Genomic DNA, 15,063 nt, shown 5'->3' with positions numbered 1-15,063 from the left:
GAGATTGAATAGCTATAAAAGGTCCACGGCGTATTATTCATAGTGCATTGCATTATCATATTCGACATTTATAAACTTGTCATCATTTTAATCATCAACTACGAAGAGGCCAAGGCGCCCTTGAATTCCTTGACGAAGTTGAACACCTCGGAGAAAGTGTTGTACAACGGCACTGGTGCCACACGAACAACGCCCGGCTCCCGCTTGTCACAAATGATGCCCGCATTCTGTAGGCGTTCGGATACCTTGTGCAGCAAGCCAGGCTTGAGTAGAACACTAAGTTGAGCACCTCGAGCATGTGGATCCGATGGAGTGATGATATCATACAGACGAGTCTGCTCATCGGTATCCTTCAGAAGTAGGAACTCCAGATACGCAGTCAGCTTCAATGACTTTTGGCGTAAATCAGCCATCGAGGTCTGGTCGAAAACGGACAAAGCCGCACAAAGACAGGTCAGATCAATGACTGAAGGGTTGGAGACCTGGAAACCTCCAGCTCCGGGAATGGGCTTGAACTCTGCTTGTGGTTAGCATATGCTAGAATATGTATCGCGCGACACAAATAAGAAGAAACTAACTGTTGTCCATCTTGAACCTCACCGATCGGTCACCACCATACCACCCTGTCAAGCGGTGACGGAACTGGGGAGCATCTGGTCCAGCGCTATAATCAACCTTGCCATGTTTCTCGTGCACGAAAAGACCACCAATCGCGCCGGGCCCGGCATTGCCGTACTTGTACGTGCACCAAGCTGCAAAGTCGACGTTCCAGTCGTGCAGTTTCAGCTCCACGTTTCCATATGCGTGCGCCAGATCCCATCCAACGACGAGGTTCTTTGATTGGGCGTACTTGGTGATTGTGGGGATGTCAAATAGCTGTCCGGTGTAGTATTGGATACCGGGGAGAAGAAGCAGCGCTGCGCTTTCCGCATGCTCGTCAATATAGGACAGAATTTTCTCTGTTGAGATTTCGTATTGTCCCTCATCTGGGCCAATGAGAATCATGTTCTCCTTTGAATCTAGGTCATGCCAGGCAATGTGTGATTCAATTGCATACTATAAACGTGTTAGTGATGGGTAATCGGGACAGCAGATTATCACAATGTTGAACCAGGATCATTTTTCATTGTAGGCTTGTCACTCACATGATCACTGGGGAATGCCTTCCAATCCATGAGAATCTTCCGCTTGGTCTCAGTCGGCTTGTAGAAGCTTGCAAGCAACAGGTGGAGGTTCGTAGTCAACGTTCCCATGGCTGCGACCTCCTCAGGCGCGGCCCCGACAATGCGGGACATTGAAGCAGCGGCCTGTTCAGACAGTAGCTGCCATTGTTTCAACGGTGAGTCTTCAAGATCGGTGAAGTGTCCACAGACACCGATGGACGACCAAGTATCCAACTGAGCCTCCATGTACTTTGACACGGCCTTGGGCTGGATACCCAGTGAGTTACCGCAAAAGTACGTGCTTGGCTCTGATGAGAGACCTGCATGAGCTTGTTAGCAATGATCATAAAACTATATTTCGCGTCTCTGCAGGGATATGGTTCTTACCTGGCTTTGCCAGCTTTTTCGTAGCGAGATTCGCCTTGGAGGGAATAATAAACTGGTCGCGAAATTCACGCAGAGGATCCGCTGCATCCAGAGACGTGGCATACTCTTGTGATGCTGCCTCTGCAGGGAAGACTGACTTAGACACTTTAGTGCCCGTCATATTGGCGATAAATGCTGTCGTGAAATGCGTCGGATATAGTGTGGCAAGTCAAGCGGTGAGGATTTGAGTTGTAACCGACTTGTGTGGGAGTGAGGGGAAGAGAAAGATTAATGCTCGGAAATGTCGTTGCTTTTTATAAGACAAGTACCGAATACACCGAATCGGAGACCAGGGACCTCCAAAGGAGCTGCAGCAGTAAATACGGATCATGTTCCGCTTCCGTCTCCCCGATCCGTCTCCATACTGTCCACGGGTTTATTAGTGGTTGACCACATGGCTATCGTTACATCATAGATATTATAATAATATTAGTACGGAGTACTCCGTATAATATTAGACTTCATTTAATGATATTCTACCTTAGGTACTAATCTTGTTGATGTATCATATGTAACATAAACATACATCACCTTCTCATAGGCTATCAACTATCTACCATGCATGAAATGCATCATAACGCATGAATATCTGCAAATGGCTTGCCTACCATACCATGCAGACCAGCAAAGAAAAAGCAATCAACATATTTGATTAGCAACCAAGCAACAGAACGTAAGATCCTGTGTTGGATTGGGTATCAGGTCTTCAAGTCTTGACCCTCAAACTCAAAAATCACTTGTTTCCTATCCTATTTGGGTATTACTACTTAGCAGGCAACTAGTCTATATCTCAAATATCTTCTGTATTCTTGAGGGTTAAACCAAGTGGGTAGAACTAAGCCTATCCAGTATGGACGGTTCTCGTATCCCTCCGCGAAGAGGCGGAAGACGGATATAGATCCGTATATCTTCCGAATTGTATAGATAAGTTGACAAATGGCCCCGATGCAAGCCGATGAAGTAAGATATTTCAATAATGAGGCCAAATCGTACACAAACTATTCTCTTACTATAAACCTAAAAGGCAGTCTTTCCCCTTTGCCTTTCTTTATACCACGCCAGGCGTGTTCTTTCTCCCGAACAACACGAAACCTCCACGACGATCATCATCCACCATGTTGCAATCAACAGATGCTGTTCTCAATGATCTTTTCGAAAGTTATGCCGAGCAGGGCTTTCTCTCAGATGGCCTTCCGCTGGCCAGAATCTCAAACCCCTATTACGAGACCTGGGAGGATATAGCCAGCCAACTCCCGAACCTCATCCAAACTAGCCAAATCCGCGAGAGAATCGATAGCATGCCCGTCTACACGACTGAGCACCTTCAGACAGAACCAGAATGGCGACGAGCATGTGTTATCATGGGATATCTGGCTCATGCCTATATCTGGGGAGGAGAGATCCCAAAAGATGTAAACACCTACCACCCTTTCCTTTCCATCCCAACAAAGAAATCCCTAACATCAAAACAACAGAGACTGCCCCCCTCAATCTCAAAACCTTTCCTTGAAATATCAGCACACCTTGAACTTCCCGCATGCGCCACCTACGCCGGGCTCACACTATGGAACTTCATACCTTCCCACCCAGAAGCAGACACCACAGACCCGGACAACCTCCACGTTCAGACCTCCTTTACCGGCACAAAGGATGAGGAATGGTTCATGGTGATCTCCGTCGCCGTTGAAGCCAAAGGCATCAAGCTCATGTCGCAGATGCGGGACGCTTTCAAGGCAGTTGCTGCCAACGACGCAGACCTACTCACTGCCCTCTTGTACACGTTTGCGGACGGTTTATGTGACCTGACATTGACGCTGAAAAGGATGTACGAGCACAACAAGCCGGCTGTCTTCTTCCACCAGCTTCGGCCGTTCCTGGCTGGCAGCAAGAATATGGGTCATGCTGGTCTTCCCAGGGGTGTGTACTATGATGTTGGTGATAGTGATGGGGTGGAAAGACCAGAGAATTGGCTCCAGTTGAGTGGTGGGAGTAATGCACAAAGCTCGCTGATCCAGGCACTTGATATTTTCCTTGGTATTAAGCACTCTGCGACGGATGGGAAGCAGGTGTGTGGTCCGAGTTTTATTCAGGTAAGAACATCGCGGGATATTGGTCTTCGGGGTCTCTCTGTCTCTAGACATGTGTGAATAAATATTAACGCCAAAGACAGCAAATGCGAGACTACATGCCTGGTCCGCATAGGCGTTTCCTTGAAGAGTTATCCACTCGAGCTAGTGTTCGTCCATTTATACTGGACTCGCCGGTTCAACCGCCCAAGGATGCATACAACGCAGCTGTGAACGAGCTCAAGGCTTTCCGCGATACACACATCCAGATGGTCACTCGATACATTGTCATGGCGTCGAGACAGCCTAATCCCACTGAACAGGGAAAAGGCAAAATGAATCTAGCCACGGTCAGCTCTCGAATGAAGGAAGCGGGCGCGAAGACCAAGCTTGCTGGGACTGGTGGCACGGACTTGATACCCTTCCTGAAAAAAACCAGAGATACGGTTCAAGATGCTAAGTGCTAGGTGTCAGATGGACATGGGATGATTAAACGAACATTTTGTGATATAGACTTGTCTTTCAATATTGTAAATTGATATTGGTTGGTTACCACCAGTACTATGGTTCAAAATGACCTTCCTAAACAAAGAATCATATCAAGAACTAGCATTGGATGCGTCACCAGATCTGGCATCAACGACGGGAGGACTGTATCCTTGTGGGATTTCCCCTTTCCCAGGTAAGTAGCAGACCCCCGAGTCAACCTTGTTGCAAACTTGGTATGAATATGGTTTGGATGAAATCCCTGATGCATTCCCAGGACCCCCTAAAGCACGGTCTGCAATGTTCCACCTCGCAGATAACGAGAAAAGGATCCCATGTGAGTCCTAGGGAAAAACCTGCGATGACGCAGATATTCGAGCCTGTTGGTCGTAGCTGGCACATAATGCAATAGTCGTGATGAATTCGGTGGAAACAGACAGGCTGGATCGTGTGGCCAGGCGATTGTCATAGGCGTAGACACGAACTTCGACTGTTCAGAGCAGTACAGCTAGTCAAGAAGGTCCCAGCGCTGAGGAATGTTTGGACCGGGATGATGAGGATTGTTGGCCAGGCACATTCTGAAGGGGTGCTCAAAAGCCAACCACACAGCGATGGCCTCGGTTTTTGGCTTTAGAGAGGCGTGTGAAGCGATCACCGCTTCTTCGTGTTGGCAGGCACACCCTCACTCTCTCGCAGCTGAGCCAGATACTTCTCCCTCTCGATCAGGCGCTCCTTCTCTTCCCTGATCATCTGCTCAACTGTCTGAGTGGCCTCGGCCATGCGATCAAGCTCTTTCCTCTCGGTCACCCGACTGTATGGGTTCCCGGGCGCATCACTCATCGGAATATCCGCCGTCCTCTGTCCAATCAGCTTGGTATTCTTTCCCTTGCTCTTGCCAGGCTGGCCACCAGCAAAGCCTCCGGTGAGGATCTCGTAGAACGGTTCAACGGGCTCATTGAAAATGATCTCTTCGTAGTTCTGGCTGATCACGGTTTCCCGACGTTCCTTCATTCCTTCCGCATCTGGGCCGTAAGGGTGTAGCTTCAGGCTATGCCACAGGGTCTGGGGCTTCTCATTTGACTCGGGCACAAAGTAGAGCTTGATCTGGATTTCGAATTCACCCCAGCCAGTTTCGACAACTTCGAAGGGGGGCTGCTCGATCGAGCGCACATTATGGGCGTATGTCTCATGCAGCTTGAATTGGACTTTCTTTAGCCAGTAGGAGATGTCCTCGCCGTTGACTCCCCGGACGAATATCTCCCACCTGTGTGTGTGGTCTGGAGGACAGCCTGGGGGCTTATTCTCGGGGTCGAAGGGGTGCGCTATACTGCCAAATACTGTGTTTATTAGCCTGTGACTGTTGGCGATAATGCGCCCTTTGCAGACATACCAAATGGTCGGAACACCGAGACGCCCTGCGAGCGTGTTAGTTTGATTTCGGTATTTCCCGTAATTTGAAGCTTACCCTGACGCGCTTGTTTCCTGTTGCAGATACCATCTTGTACGTTGCTTGTAGATTGTAGAACCAGATGGGCACGGATTGTCCAGAGCAAGGGCGCAAGAAAGTCGCGGAATAAAGATAATCCGCCGGGGCTCAAGTGGCCCGACGGCGAATGATGCCGAACGCTAACTTCAAAGTCCAAGAGACAATTACCTTGAACTATTTAACTCTTTTGCTTATTGAAGAGCTCGGTATATACTTTCTCGATCAGCTCTAAAGTCTCAATTGCGAGCCTAAATCCATTGTTCCGATTCTTTAGTGATATCATTCTCCGGAGCTATCCCAAAGCTACAGCATGCCGACCAAGAGACTAGTTGTCGCTGGAGGAAGCGGTTTTTTGGGTTTGTGGTGCCCATCCAGTGCAAAATATCAATATCATTTTACTGACCAGCTATTCCAGGATCCAGAATCTGTAAAGCCGCAACAGCAAGGGGATGGATAGTTACATCATTAAGGTAGCTTTCCAGCCTATGTATGGATCCACGGAAGATCACGATGCTGATCTTTGTCTAGTCGATCTGGTGAACCCCGGTGGGAGACAGTCACCGATTCTCGAGAACGGCCCAGCTGGGCAGGCTCCGTGGAATGGGCCAAGGCAGATATCCTCAAGCCAGAGAGCTACAAGCCACATTTGAATGGTGCCTCTGCTGTTGTCCACTCAATGGGCATTCTCTTGGAAGCCGACTACAAGGGCGTTGTGCAAGGGAGAGAACCAATTCTCAGTGGTCTTCAACGAGCTTTTAGTACATCTAAGCTTGGAAGCCAGAACCCTCTAACAAGACAAGAGGGCGAGGCTTTGGAACCAAAGGAGAAAGATAGGCAGCTGACCTATGAGCTGATGAATCGAGATTCAGGTGCGTATAAGAGTTCTAAAGTCTGTTTCGAAAGCTGATACATGTGTGATTTAGCAATCGCACTAGCTAAGGAGTCCACTAATGAGCATGTTCCGACCTTCGTTTACATATCTGCAGCGGCCGGGGCACCGATTCTGCCGGCCAGGTACATCAGTACTAAAAGAGAAGCAGAGGCAGCTATCACATCCAACCTCCCGGACCTGCGAAGCATCTTCATACGCCCGGGCTTCATGTACGACCCGAGTCGGAAGTTCACGCTGCCAATTGCAATGGGTGGCTTTGTTGCCTCGGAGTTAAACACATTCCTCGGGAATAAGCTTGGGTTCCTTGGTACTATGGCCGAAAAGCCCCTCAAAGCCGATGTTGTGAGCGAAGCGGTGGTCGAGGCATTGGAGGATGAGTCCATCAAGGGTGCAGTCGGAACAAAACAGATTGAGGCACTTGCAACAAAAGCCTGGCGAAAGACGATGCTTTAGGTCTGTTGGCTGACCAAGTGACTTGTATGTTTGTATAACAATGTTTTTTTGGCAGAGGGGAAAACGCGTGGGATCTCTGCTTGTTGATTGATGTATTGTCCAAGCAAAGCTGTATAGCTCGGAACTTCCACTCATGTAAAATATCGCAATCAATTTCACATTCAAATTAAATCATAGTACCACGTTCGAAGCTGTCCCGAATTTCGGTGGTGTACTAGAAAACTGTTAGCGAGACGATCACACAGAAACAGAGCAAGGGAACACTGACCTTGTTGTAGAAGCGAGCGAGTTTCTGGTTGAACTGTCTATTCTTCTCGTTGATGTATGTCACATCCGCGTCATCATCACCACCACGGCGCTCCTTGCGTTTCTTCAGGCGCACCTCCTCTGCCTTCTGGATGTCGTTGACCAGTCTGTCAACAGCTGCCCGATCTGGTTTGCTCTCCGTAAATCCAGTCGAGTCCGCAGTGGAATAGAAACTACCGTTCTTATCGATTGCAATCATTTCACCGTCCTCGGTCTCCACAATCTCCAGATCGCCGTTAGCCGCGGCTCTCTCGATCGCAGCGAGCTTGTCTTTTTCGTATGACTCCAAGTTCGGCGCCATCTCTCTCAACTGTCTCTTGTAAATCTTCCGGGCATCTTGAGTGTAGTCCTGGAAAGCTACGTCATCTCGGTGACGTTGCTTCTTCTCCATGCGCCTATCCCACTTCTCCGATTCATCCACTGTCCAGTCCCATGCGCGCTTGCGTTCAAAATCTTCTCCTTCGGCTTCCGTGTCCGCTTTGAGGAGGTTGTGGGAGGCGAATGCATGCTTGCGGGACAACGTATTTAGCAGGGCCGGATCGGTGGTCAGACGCTGGGACTCGGCTGCAGTCTCTTTTAAGTTGCGTTCCGTTGCAGATTTCTATATGTTGTGTCAGTCATGTGAGGGCGTTGAACTGGCCAAGCCTATTGACCCGTGCAAGTCATTTTTGAAGACCACTTACTGCTCGAGCCTGTAGGGCTTTGAACCTATTCATTCTCTCACGCGCTTTGGATGCACCGTCATCCTTTGTGTCATCTGGTTGAGATTCGGCCTTGCTTTCGGAAGTTGCGACAGGAGACTCGCTCGTGTTCTCGGTCGGTTGCTCAATGGACTGCTCCTGGCTCGCCTCGTCCTTCGCGGATTTATCCGCATTTCTGGTTCGAACCATGAGTTCCTTGGGTTGATCAATAGATCAACAGCAGCTGTGGATAGGAAGCGGTAATTGTTCTGTTGGCAGCTAGGTTGATAATAAATGGAAGCTGTTTGAAGATGAAATAAAAGCGCGAATGCGGTCCAGTACCGCCTCCCACACCGCCCTTGATCTGCTGGCCAAACCCCAGACTTACACCCCTTATCAGCCCGTGTTTATCTTCTCCACATGTTAGATCAGCTTTACTCTAGTCGACATGGGAGGGCTGCATACTCGGTTGCTGCTGCTGCAACCAAGGCGACGGCTTAGCACTGGGAATGTGTTATCACGGCAATTGGTGCGCAGCCTTTATCACGCAACAATTAAACGACCCCATGACCCTTCACCATCTGAACTGCTTCGATTCGCCCTGACGGATTCAACTGAGCCAATTCATGACTCGAATGCTAACGAGGTCTTATCTGGGTACCTTCGTGAACTTTTTATCACCGAATGGAAGTTAAATACTCCACCTCCCCCGTTATGGACTTCCCTCAAGGGGCTTACATCGCGGAACCAAGAGTTGTTGTGGGATGCCAATAGCGACATCGCCGATGTCGCTTCCTTGCGGAGTTTAATTGATAGATATGTCAATGACAGACACGGAGCAGAGATCTTGCAGACTCGTAGCTGTTTGCCGTTACATCACGCTTTGCGGCGCTGTCAACGGAACAACACATCGGCAGAAATCCTGTCGGTTCTACGTGACTTGTTTGCAAGACTGAAGCGTCTCCAGCTTCCTATCCAGCCTGGGATGTACACTATAGCATTATGCTTTGCATCTCTTGATCTTTCGCCTTCAGATCTCAGGCACTTCTTGGATTGCCACCACCACATGGGCGTTCCAGCCCTAAGTCTCCATGAAAGTTTGCAGATAGTCCGATCTTGCTCTGAAGCACTTGACTGCAAAGCTTTTGAGGACCCATACTATGACCCCAATCCCATCGTTGCTGAGATTACAGGCGAAGGAGAACTCGTGACCCAAAATCACAATTTGCATAATACCTTGTTCTGGACGCAATCTACTGATCAAATTGGCAACCAATTCAATTATGAAAGCAAAGCCCAGGATTATATCTGTCTACTTGCTAGGCTTGGAAATGATGAAGTGCTTCACAGATGCTGGTCTCATTTCTTGAAGAACATTCAACCTAAAAACTATCAGAGCTGCATCGCTGCCTATGAGGTAGTGCTGGGTCTGATCCAAAATGTTCAGTCTGAAACAGCAGTGAAATGGTTGGAAGATATCTCACAACATTGCGGTGATAACCTGCCATTCATTGCGAAGTTCCCGAATGTTCGATTCCTCCTTAGTGACCTTATTGTGGGTGAGGCACTACCTGACCTAGTGAGGGGAGAGGACTACCTCGAACTACTTGGGTTCTGTCTTGAGGATATGGATCGAAGGATGGGTGTTCAATGGAGCCCTGAGAGTCAAACCCATTTCAGTACGGCTTTGGACCCTTCAGAATCAGTCTACGAGACATTTGATGATCAACCTTTGCCCAAAATTGATAACAAATCTGTTGGCTCTGATCATGGAAGACAGTTGTATACAGAGCTTCGCGTTCATGGCTGCTCCAAGTCTCCGGCTGCACTGGGCAGGGTTGTAGATCTGTTGAATGACCACGACGGACAGTCCCAAAAGATCGTCACTCATCTTGATTACAATCCGGCACGGCTTGATGAATTTCGCACCAAATATGAATCGCTCGAACTTCGATGGGTACCAGAACACTCACCGATTGAATTTTCTAACTCCCAAATTCCGGCACTGCGTGATTCCTCTGAGCCTATGCCCCCATCTACCCTAGGCCTTATTCGGGCTCGTTTGATCATTCATGGAGTTCCACAAATGGGAATCAATAACTTACATTTGATGCAACTCGGTTGCATGGACATGCGGTATAGTCCAGACCAACCATGGCAGCCATCAGGCTACATCGTGGTTTGGGACCGTCATTTCGGGGAACTCCTCGGACTTTATGTCGGACAGAACAACGGGGTCATTGATTGTGGTCCAACACCTTCAGATGGCCCTCTTGGTGCCTTGATGCATCTCACGCTCTCAGCCAATCCTGACCAACCAACATTTTATCCCACTGGCATACGCACTCATTCTCGAAATTGCTGGGGGCCTTACTATCTGGATGTAGATCCAAGTGCAGATCTAGAGTATTGAGTATTCCCCTACAGTGTGAAATACCCATGAAATCATGAAACGATGAAAATGTCATTTGGACACTGAGATGAATCATGCCCAGGTGGATGCTCCCGGGGCCAGGTGTTGATATGACTGAGCGGTGATGTGCTTCGGCAGAATCTAGATGTACCACAACGTTGTAGTCGCCAGGCATATCCTTTTCAGCCACACTTCCATCTCCAATATCACTCCCATATTCTCAATAAAAAGCTTTATGATATTTTACTCCTTCGTCTAAAATCCAACGGAGGTGTCCCTATGATCCTATGCCTGCCAATCAACAGTTGTAATCGACAGTTGACAGGGATCCTGATCCCAGCTTGGATTGTCTCGGTGTCTCCGGGGATGTTATGAGTTTACCAGTGACACGCACTGAGGCGGATTTTCCACACCACAGAGAGTCAAGCCACCCACGCCATTTGCACTATCAGGATCGTCGGTAAGGATGGATCGCACGCCACCCATTTCATATTGAAGCCTTCGAAATCTTGGATGTGCCTGGCTACGAATGGTAGTTTGTCAGAATATCCCTTCCTATTCTGGCCGGTTGTGTGACGATGAACAGATGGAGACACGGACTATTGCACTCATTCCTGCAGCACGCAGCAACCGCAGATCCGCAAGGCTCTCAAGGGGGCAGTCATCTCGGTATTGTAGGGAACTACAAGGAACAGCCAAACGCAGCCACACCTCTATGTGGGGGTGCATACCGAAAAACTTTGACTTGTGTCGGTTCTCAGTCGCCCTACATCATAGGGTGTTCGATTCTCATTTACAAAGAACTGCAGTGAGGTCATTGATCTCCGCCTAGTCTAAGTTCGACGCATGAGAACTGACGTGGAAGCTCACGGGATCTGAATCCCTACATCTGCCGATGATGTTTAGAGCTCGAATGGTCGCCATTGACGAACTCCTGCATTTGCGGGACGAAGAATTCCAATCCTATGACAGACCAATTCTTCCAACATCGGGCTGCAAAATCCTCAAAAATGGCCCACAGCATCGGCAAAACGCCACATAAGATGTAGGCACAATTCTCGGATCTGTTATTCTTACAATAGATTGTCTCTAGCGCTTGGACCCATTTGAACTTGTCTAACCTGCCGTTCGCCTTCGCCAAATTGTAGCTGCCTCGCCGATCGATCTGACAGTAAACGATAATTGCCCCATCCCCAATTGGAATTGGTGTCAATGTCCACTTGAAGACCTACGAGCGGGGAGAATGCAATGGTAAGAGCGTTGTCCTGGAATGTTAATTGACTTTAAATTTCAGGAAAGCTATCTGAGGAACTTGCCGATCTATATGCTTCTCGGTTTCCCTCCGAAAGGGTTACTACTTGCCTCGAAAGTATCTGGGACTACATCGTACACCCAAGATCGGCCCACTATCACGGTGAATCCCAGCACTTCCAGATTCCCCATTGTGGGGGTAGGGGGGCAGATCTTTTTCTGAAGGATTGCCAAGCAACGGTTGAACGCCAATCACCGCGCCTCACGGCAGCTCGCAGCTCCAGCCACTTGGGATTTGAACTGGATACCTCGTTGCTCCGAAGGCTTGTCGGTCAGCATCCGGCAAATTTGTTGTTCTGTACGGAGTACTTTATAAAGCGGAGATCTGAGTTTTCTCACAAGCCTGTTACACCGTACACCGTACGGAGTACTGTTTACACATTTGAGACGGGCTAAGGCACGATAACCCCCTATGGTCCAATCTGTGGCCCACAAGTTTGTAGCCCCGGTTCGCAAAAAGGCATCTTTCCACGAGGACTCTGTTACTTTGTCTTTTTTTGGCCCCATTCGCACTAGCCCGATAGGTCGAAAACGGACTTGTACACCGGCGACACGAGACACTTCAGAGCACCCAGTTCACAGAGAAGCTTCCCAGTTGTACACGCGAGTTCCACAATGCAGAACGACTTCCACTTATATTCGATTGCCTGACCGTCTTTCCAGAGATCAGAGAACCGGGCCGGACATCATTTTCTGCCAGGAGAGTCCCAGTTAATCCTCCTCCACGCACCATTCCCATGGAGGCACAGCCCATGTCCACAGACGCCCACTTAATACTGACGCCCACTTAATACTGGTCTCCCCTTCTCGTGGCAAAACCCGCTCGGCCCGTTCCCCCGGCTCTTCCCTTTCTCATCATCGGTGGATACGCCAATCGTAGAGCATCAAGGATGAGTTTCTACTAAAACAAAAAGAAAGGGATCCATACTGTTGATGCAATTCGCCATTCCCACTTGGCTCCTGTCATATCCCAGCCCTCGGGTGATTGGATAGCCCGGGGAAACTTGACAGGGGTGTTTAAATTTTGCTGTGCGTGGACGTTTTGTTCCCGGTTCCTGAGGAAAATCGGTGGCCAACGAATCCCCCCGAAGGAAGTATAGATCCAATTTCACGGAGCCAGCGAAGAAAAAGGATACCGAAATTGTGTCATGAGATATTGCTGTTAACCAGCTGCATTCACATGCGGACCATCAGATGCCCTCATTGACCGGATATGTTTCTCTTTCCCATCCCCAACATATATAATACTATCTGGGACTTTGACTCTGTTCTGATCGTGATTATCTGACCGCTGGGTTGTATTCGATGCCTCGATCTGATACCAACCCGAATACGGCAATATCTAAACTATAACACAAGGACCACCTGTCGGCACTTGCGCAAGTTTCCGATAGATGTCGAGGCCACCGCCACAGCAATGTGGGAATTCCACGCCGGAACGGCCATATATCGATTCGGTCCCCCGCACTCAACACCGCGGCCCGATACCCTTGCCCTATCCGTACCGACATGAGCCTCGACAGATTATACAGAGCACGAGCTATGAGCACCCTATGGTCGGAGCGTCCCTTGGTCCAAGGCCTCCTGCCTTGGTTGTTCCGGAGAGAAGCGCAGATCCACGATATATGCTCTCGTCCGACAATGCCTACATGAACACACAACCTATGCCGCAAGCGCTCCATCTGCGATCCTATCACCAACCTCCGGGAAGCTCTGATGCCCGTGGTTACTACAACCCATACGAAGAGAGAACATACCCAACCTCGAGCCATGCCCGTGACTATGATAGTCACCGGAGCTGGACATACGACGTGGAGTCCCAGTAAAGTCCCTCTCTTTTCGTTTCTGTCGATTGAACCACTTCTATCTGTCAGTGGTCCATCCTGATGCGATGTCTTTGGCTTGAGAATTTCGAACACAATCCCTCCTTCCTCCTCTCATGTCACATCTGTGACAGGTTACACAACGCAGGGATACATTCGAATAAGAACCACATTCTGACCACGAAATTTCATATAGACACAGCAGCAGTTCCACGGCCATGCCCAGCCCCGTCTGGTCGGATAAAAGCGCTGCAACCCACGCATTCAATCCTATACTACCCAGCACCCACCAAGACCCGAAACCGCAATCCCGAAACGCGAACTACAGAATGCCACACGGCTTCGACAAACTCCTCCACCATGAACCAGAGCCACAATCACAATCACCATCACCCCCTCCACCACCCAGACGACCATCCACCCAATCCCGATACCATCTCCACATCCGACAACAACCCATCGCCGCACGAGCCTGCGGCGCAGGCGACAGAGACCGCCGCCCCGTCGACCCACCCCCAATCGTCCAGATCCTCCTCACCGACTTCGACTCAAATTCACAAGAAGACCGGGATCTCCTCCAGGACCCCCGCTTCACAGTGGGCTGTCTACTATTCCCCGTCTCGCCCTCCTTACCATGGGCCGAACCAACAGAAACACAACCGCGGGAGCGCGAGCGCGATCACGACCGAGATCAAGACTGGGACCGGAATCGCGATAGAGAACGAGAAGGAGAGAGAGAACGAGAAACAGATGGCGTCGCCCGCACAGACGACAACTTCTCAACACCATTACTATCCGGCAAAGCCTTCATGTCCCCCTTCTACGTCGACGCCGACCCAGATCCCAACTCCGCTCCCGCACACCCATCCTCCATAACCGATCCCCATCTCGACAATACCGCCCACGACGTCTACAACCACGCCGCCTCGCGTCTCCACCAACCGGCTACCTTTTTCATCTTCGCGGATCTCTCGATCCGCTCGGCGGGTCTCTACAGGCTCCAATTCCGATTGATGAATTGGGGCTCTGTTGAGGATACGGGGCAGTCGATGCCGATTCTTGCGGAGGCGTGGTCTGATCCGTTCCGTGTTTATCCTGCGAAGGATTTTCCTGGGATGAGGGATTCGTCGATTCTTGCGGAGGGATTGAAGGAGCTTGGGTTTGTGGAGTTGAAAACGAGGGGGCATGGGAAGGGGAAGGGAAAGAAGAGGCGATGATTGGTTGGGGTTCTTGTCGTTTTTTGGGGGTTCTTCTCTCTTCTTCTGTTGTGTTGATATTATCATCCTTCGAATATCTTGGTTGTTGGTTTGGAGTCTGTGAATGGCTTTGTGGGGTTTGGCACGAAGAAAGGAAAATTAGATTCGGGGATGAAACAGGAATGGCGTTTGATTCTTTTCTTCAATCATAACGACAGTTCTGACCTTTTGCTTTCTCTTTCTGTCAGTTCAGCATGGAATAGGCGAGATGAGACATGAATGCTTGGGAGCGGGGGAATATATAGAAGGAAAGGTATCAATCAAGGCCCAAAAAGAAACATTGCTATGATACATAGTGATAC

At 49.4% G+C, this 15,063-nt stretch overlaps 7 protein-coding genes across 7 annotated transcripts; 4 read left to right on the top strand and 3 right to left on the bottom strand.

The window, feature by feature from the left end:
- Positions 1 to 98: 98 nt before the first annotated feature.
- Positions 99 to 1,710, bottom strand: N7471_009654 (uncharacterized protein; the record flags this gene model as incomplete). The annotated part of the gene is made up of 4 exons (XM_057282373.1): positions 99 to 517; positions 579 to 1,056; positions 1,146 to 1,483; positions 1,551 to 1,710. 4 exons carry the CDS (start codon positions 1,708 to 1,710, stop codon positions 99 to 101), a joined length of 1,395 nt encoding a protein of 464 aa, XP_057133256.1.
- Positions 1,711 to 2,704: 994 nt separating this feature from the next.
- On the top strand, positions 2,705 to 4,122 carry N7471_009653 (indoleamine 2,3-dioxygenase; the record flags this gene model as incomplete). Its single annotated transcript, XM_057282372.1, has 2 exons — positions 2,705 to 3,679; positions 3,760 to 4,122. The coding sequence occupies 2 exons, from the start codon at positions 2,705 to 2,707 to the stop codon at positions 4,120 to 4,122; spliced, it is 1,338 nt and encodes a 445-aa protein (XP_057133255.1).
- Positions 4,123 to 4,792: 670 nt separating this feature from the next.
- yaf9 (YEATS domain-containing protein YAF9) lies at positions 4,793 to 5,639 on the bottom strand (the record flags this gene model as incomplete). The annotated part of the gene is made up of 3 exons (XM_057282371.1): positions 4,793 to 5,478; positions 5,532 to 5,556; positions 5,607 to 5,639. The coding sequence occupies 3 exons, from the start codon at positions 5,637 to 5,639 to the stop codon at positions 4,793 to 4,795; spliced, it is 744 nt and encodes a 247-aa protein (XP_057133254.1).
- A 298-nt stretch (positions 5,640 to 5,937) lies between these two features.
- horA (ubiquinone biosynthesis protein COQ11) lies at positions 5,938 to 6,972 on the top strand (the record flags this gene model as incomplete). Its single annotated transcript, XM_057282370.1, has 4 exons — positions 5,938 to 5,983; positions 6,043 to 6,097; positions 6,156 to 6,496; positions 6,551 to 6,972. 4 exons carry the CDS (start codon positions 5,938 to 5,940, stop codon positions 6,970 to 6,972), a joined length of 864 nt encoding a protein of 287 aa, XP_057133253.1.
- A 166-nt stretch (positions 6,973 to 7,138) lies between these two features.
- Positions 7,139 to 8,168, bottom strand: N7471_009650 (pre-mRNA-splicing factor SYF2; the record flags this gene model as incomplete). Its single annotated transcript, XM_057282369.1, has 3 exons — positions 7,139 to 7,186; positions 7,241 to 7,879; positions 7,962 to 8,168. The coding sequence occupies 3 exons, from the start codon at positions 8,166 to 8,168 to the stop codon at positions 7,139 to 7,141; spliced, it is 894 nt and encodes a 297-aa protein (XP_057133252.1).
- An 856-nt stretch (positions 8,169 to 9,024) lies between these two features.
- N7471_009649 (uncharacterized protein) lies at positions 9,025 to 10,371 on the top strand (the record flags this gene model as incomplete). Its single annotated transcript, XM_057282368.1, has 1 exon — positions 9,025 to 10,371. One exon carries the CDS (start codon positions 9,025 to 9,027, stop codon positions 10,369 to 10,371), a length of 1,347 nt encoding a protein of 448 aa, XP_057133251.1.
- A 2,705-nt stretch (positions 10,372 to 13,076) lies between these two features.
- N7471_009648 (velvet factor family protein) lies at positions 13,077 to 14,722 on the top strand (the record flags this gene model as incomplete). Its single annotated transcript, XM_057282367.1, has 2 exons — positions 13,077 to 13,504; positions 13,702 to 14,722. 2 exons carry the CDS (start codon positions 13,077 to 13,079, stop codon positions 14,720 to 14,722), a joined length of 1,449 nt encoding a protein of 482 aa, XP_057133250.1.
- Positions 14,723 to 15,063: the final 341 nt, after the last annotated feature.

This window comes from Penicillium samsonianum (genome assembly GCF_028829775.1).
Source record: "Penicillium samsonianum strain IBT 33392 chromosome Unknown utg000005l_segment0_segment0, whole genome shotgun sequence".
In the NCBI taxonomy this organism is placed as follows: domain Eukaryota; kingdom Fungi; phylum Ascomycota; class Eurotiomycetes; order Eurotiales; family Aspergillaceae; genus Penicillium; species Penicillium samsonianum.
The sequence above is the reverse complement of the archived record's forward strand: the minus strand, read 5'-3'. Positions and strand labels throughout refer to the sequence as shown.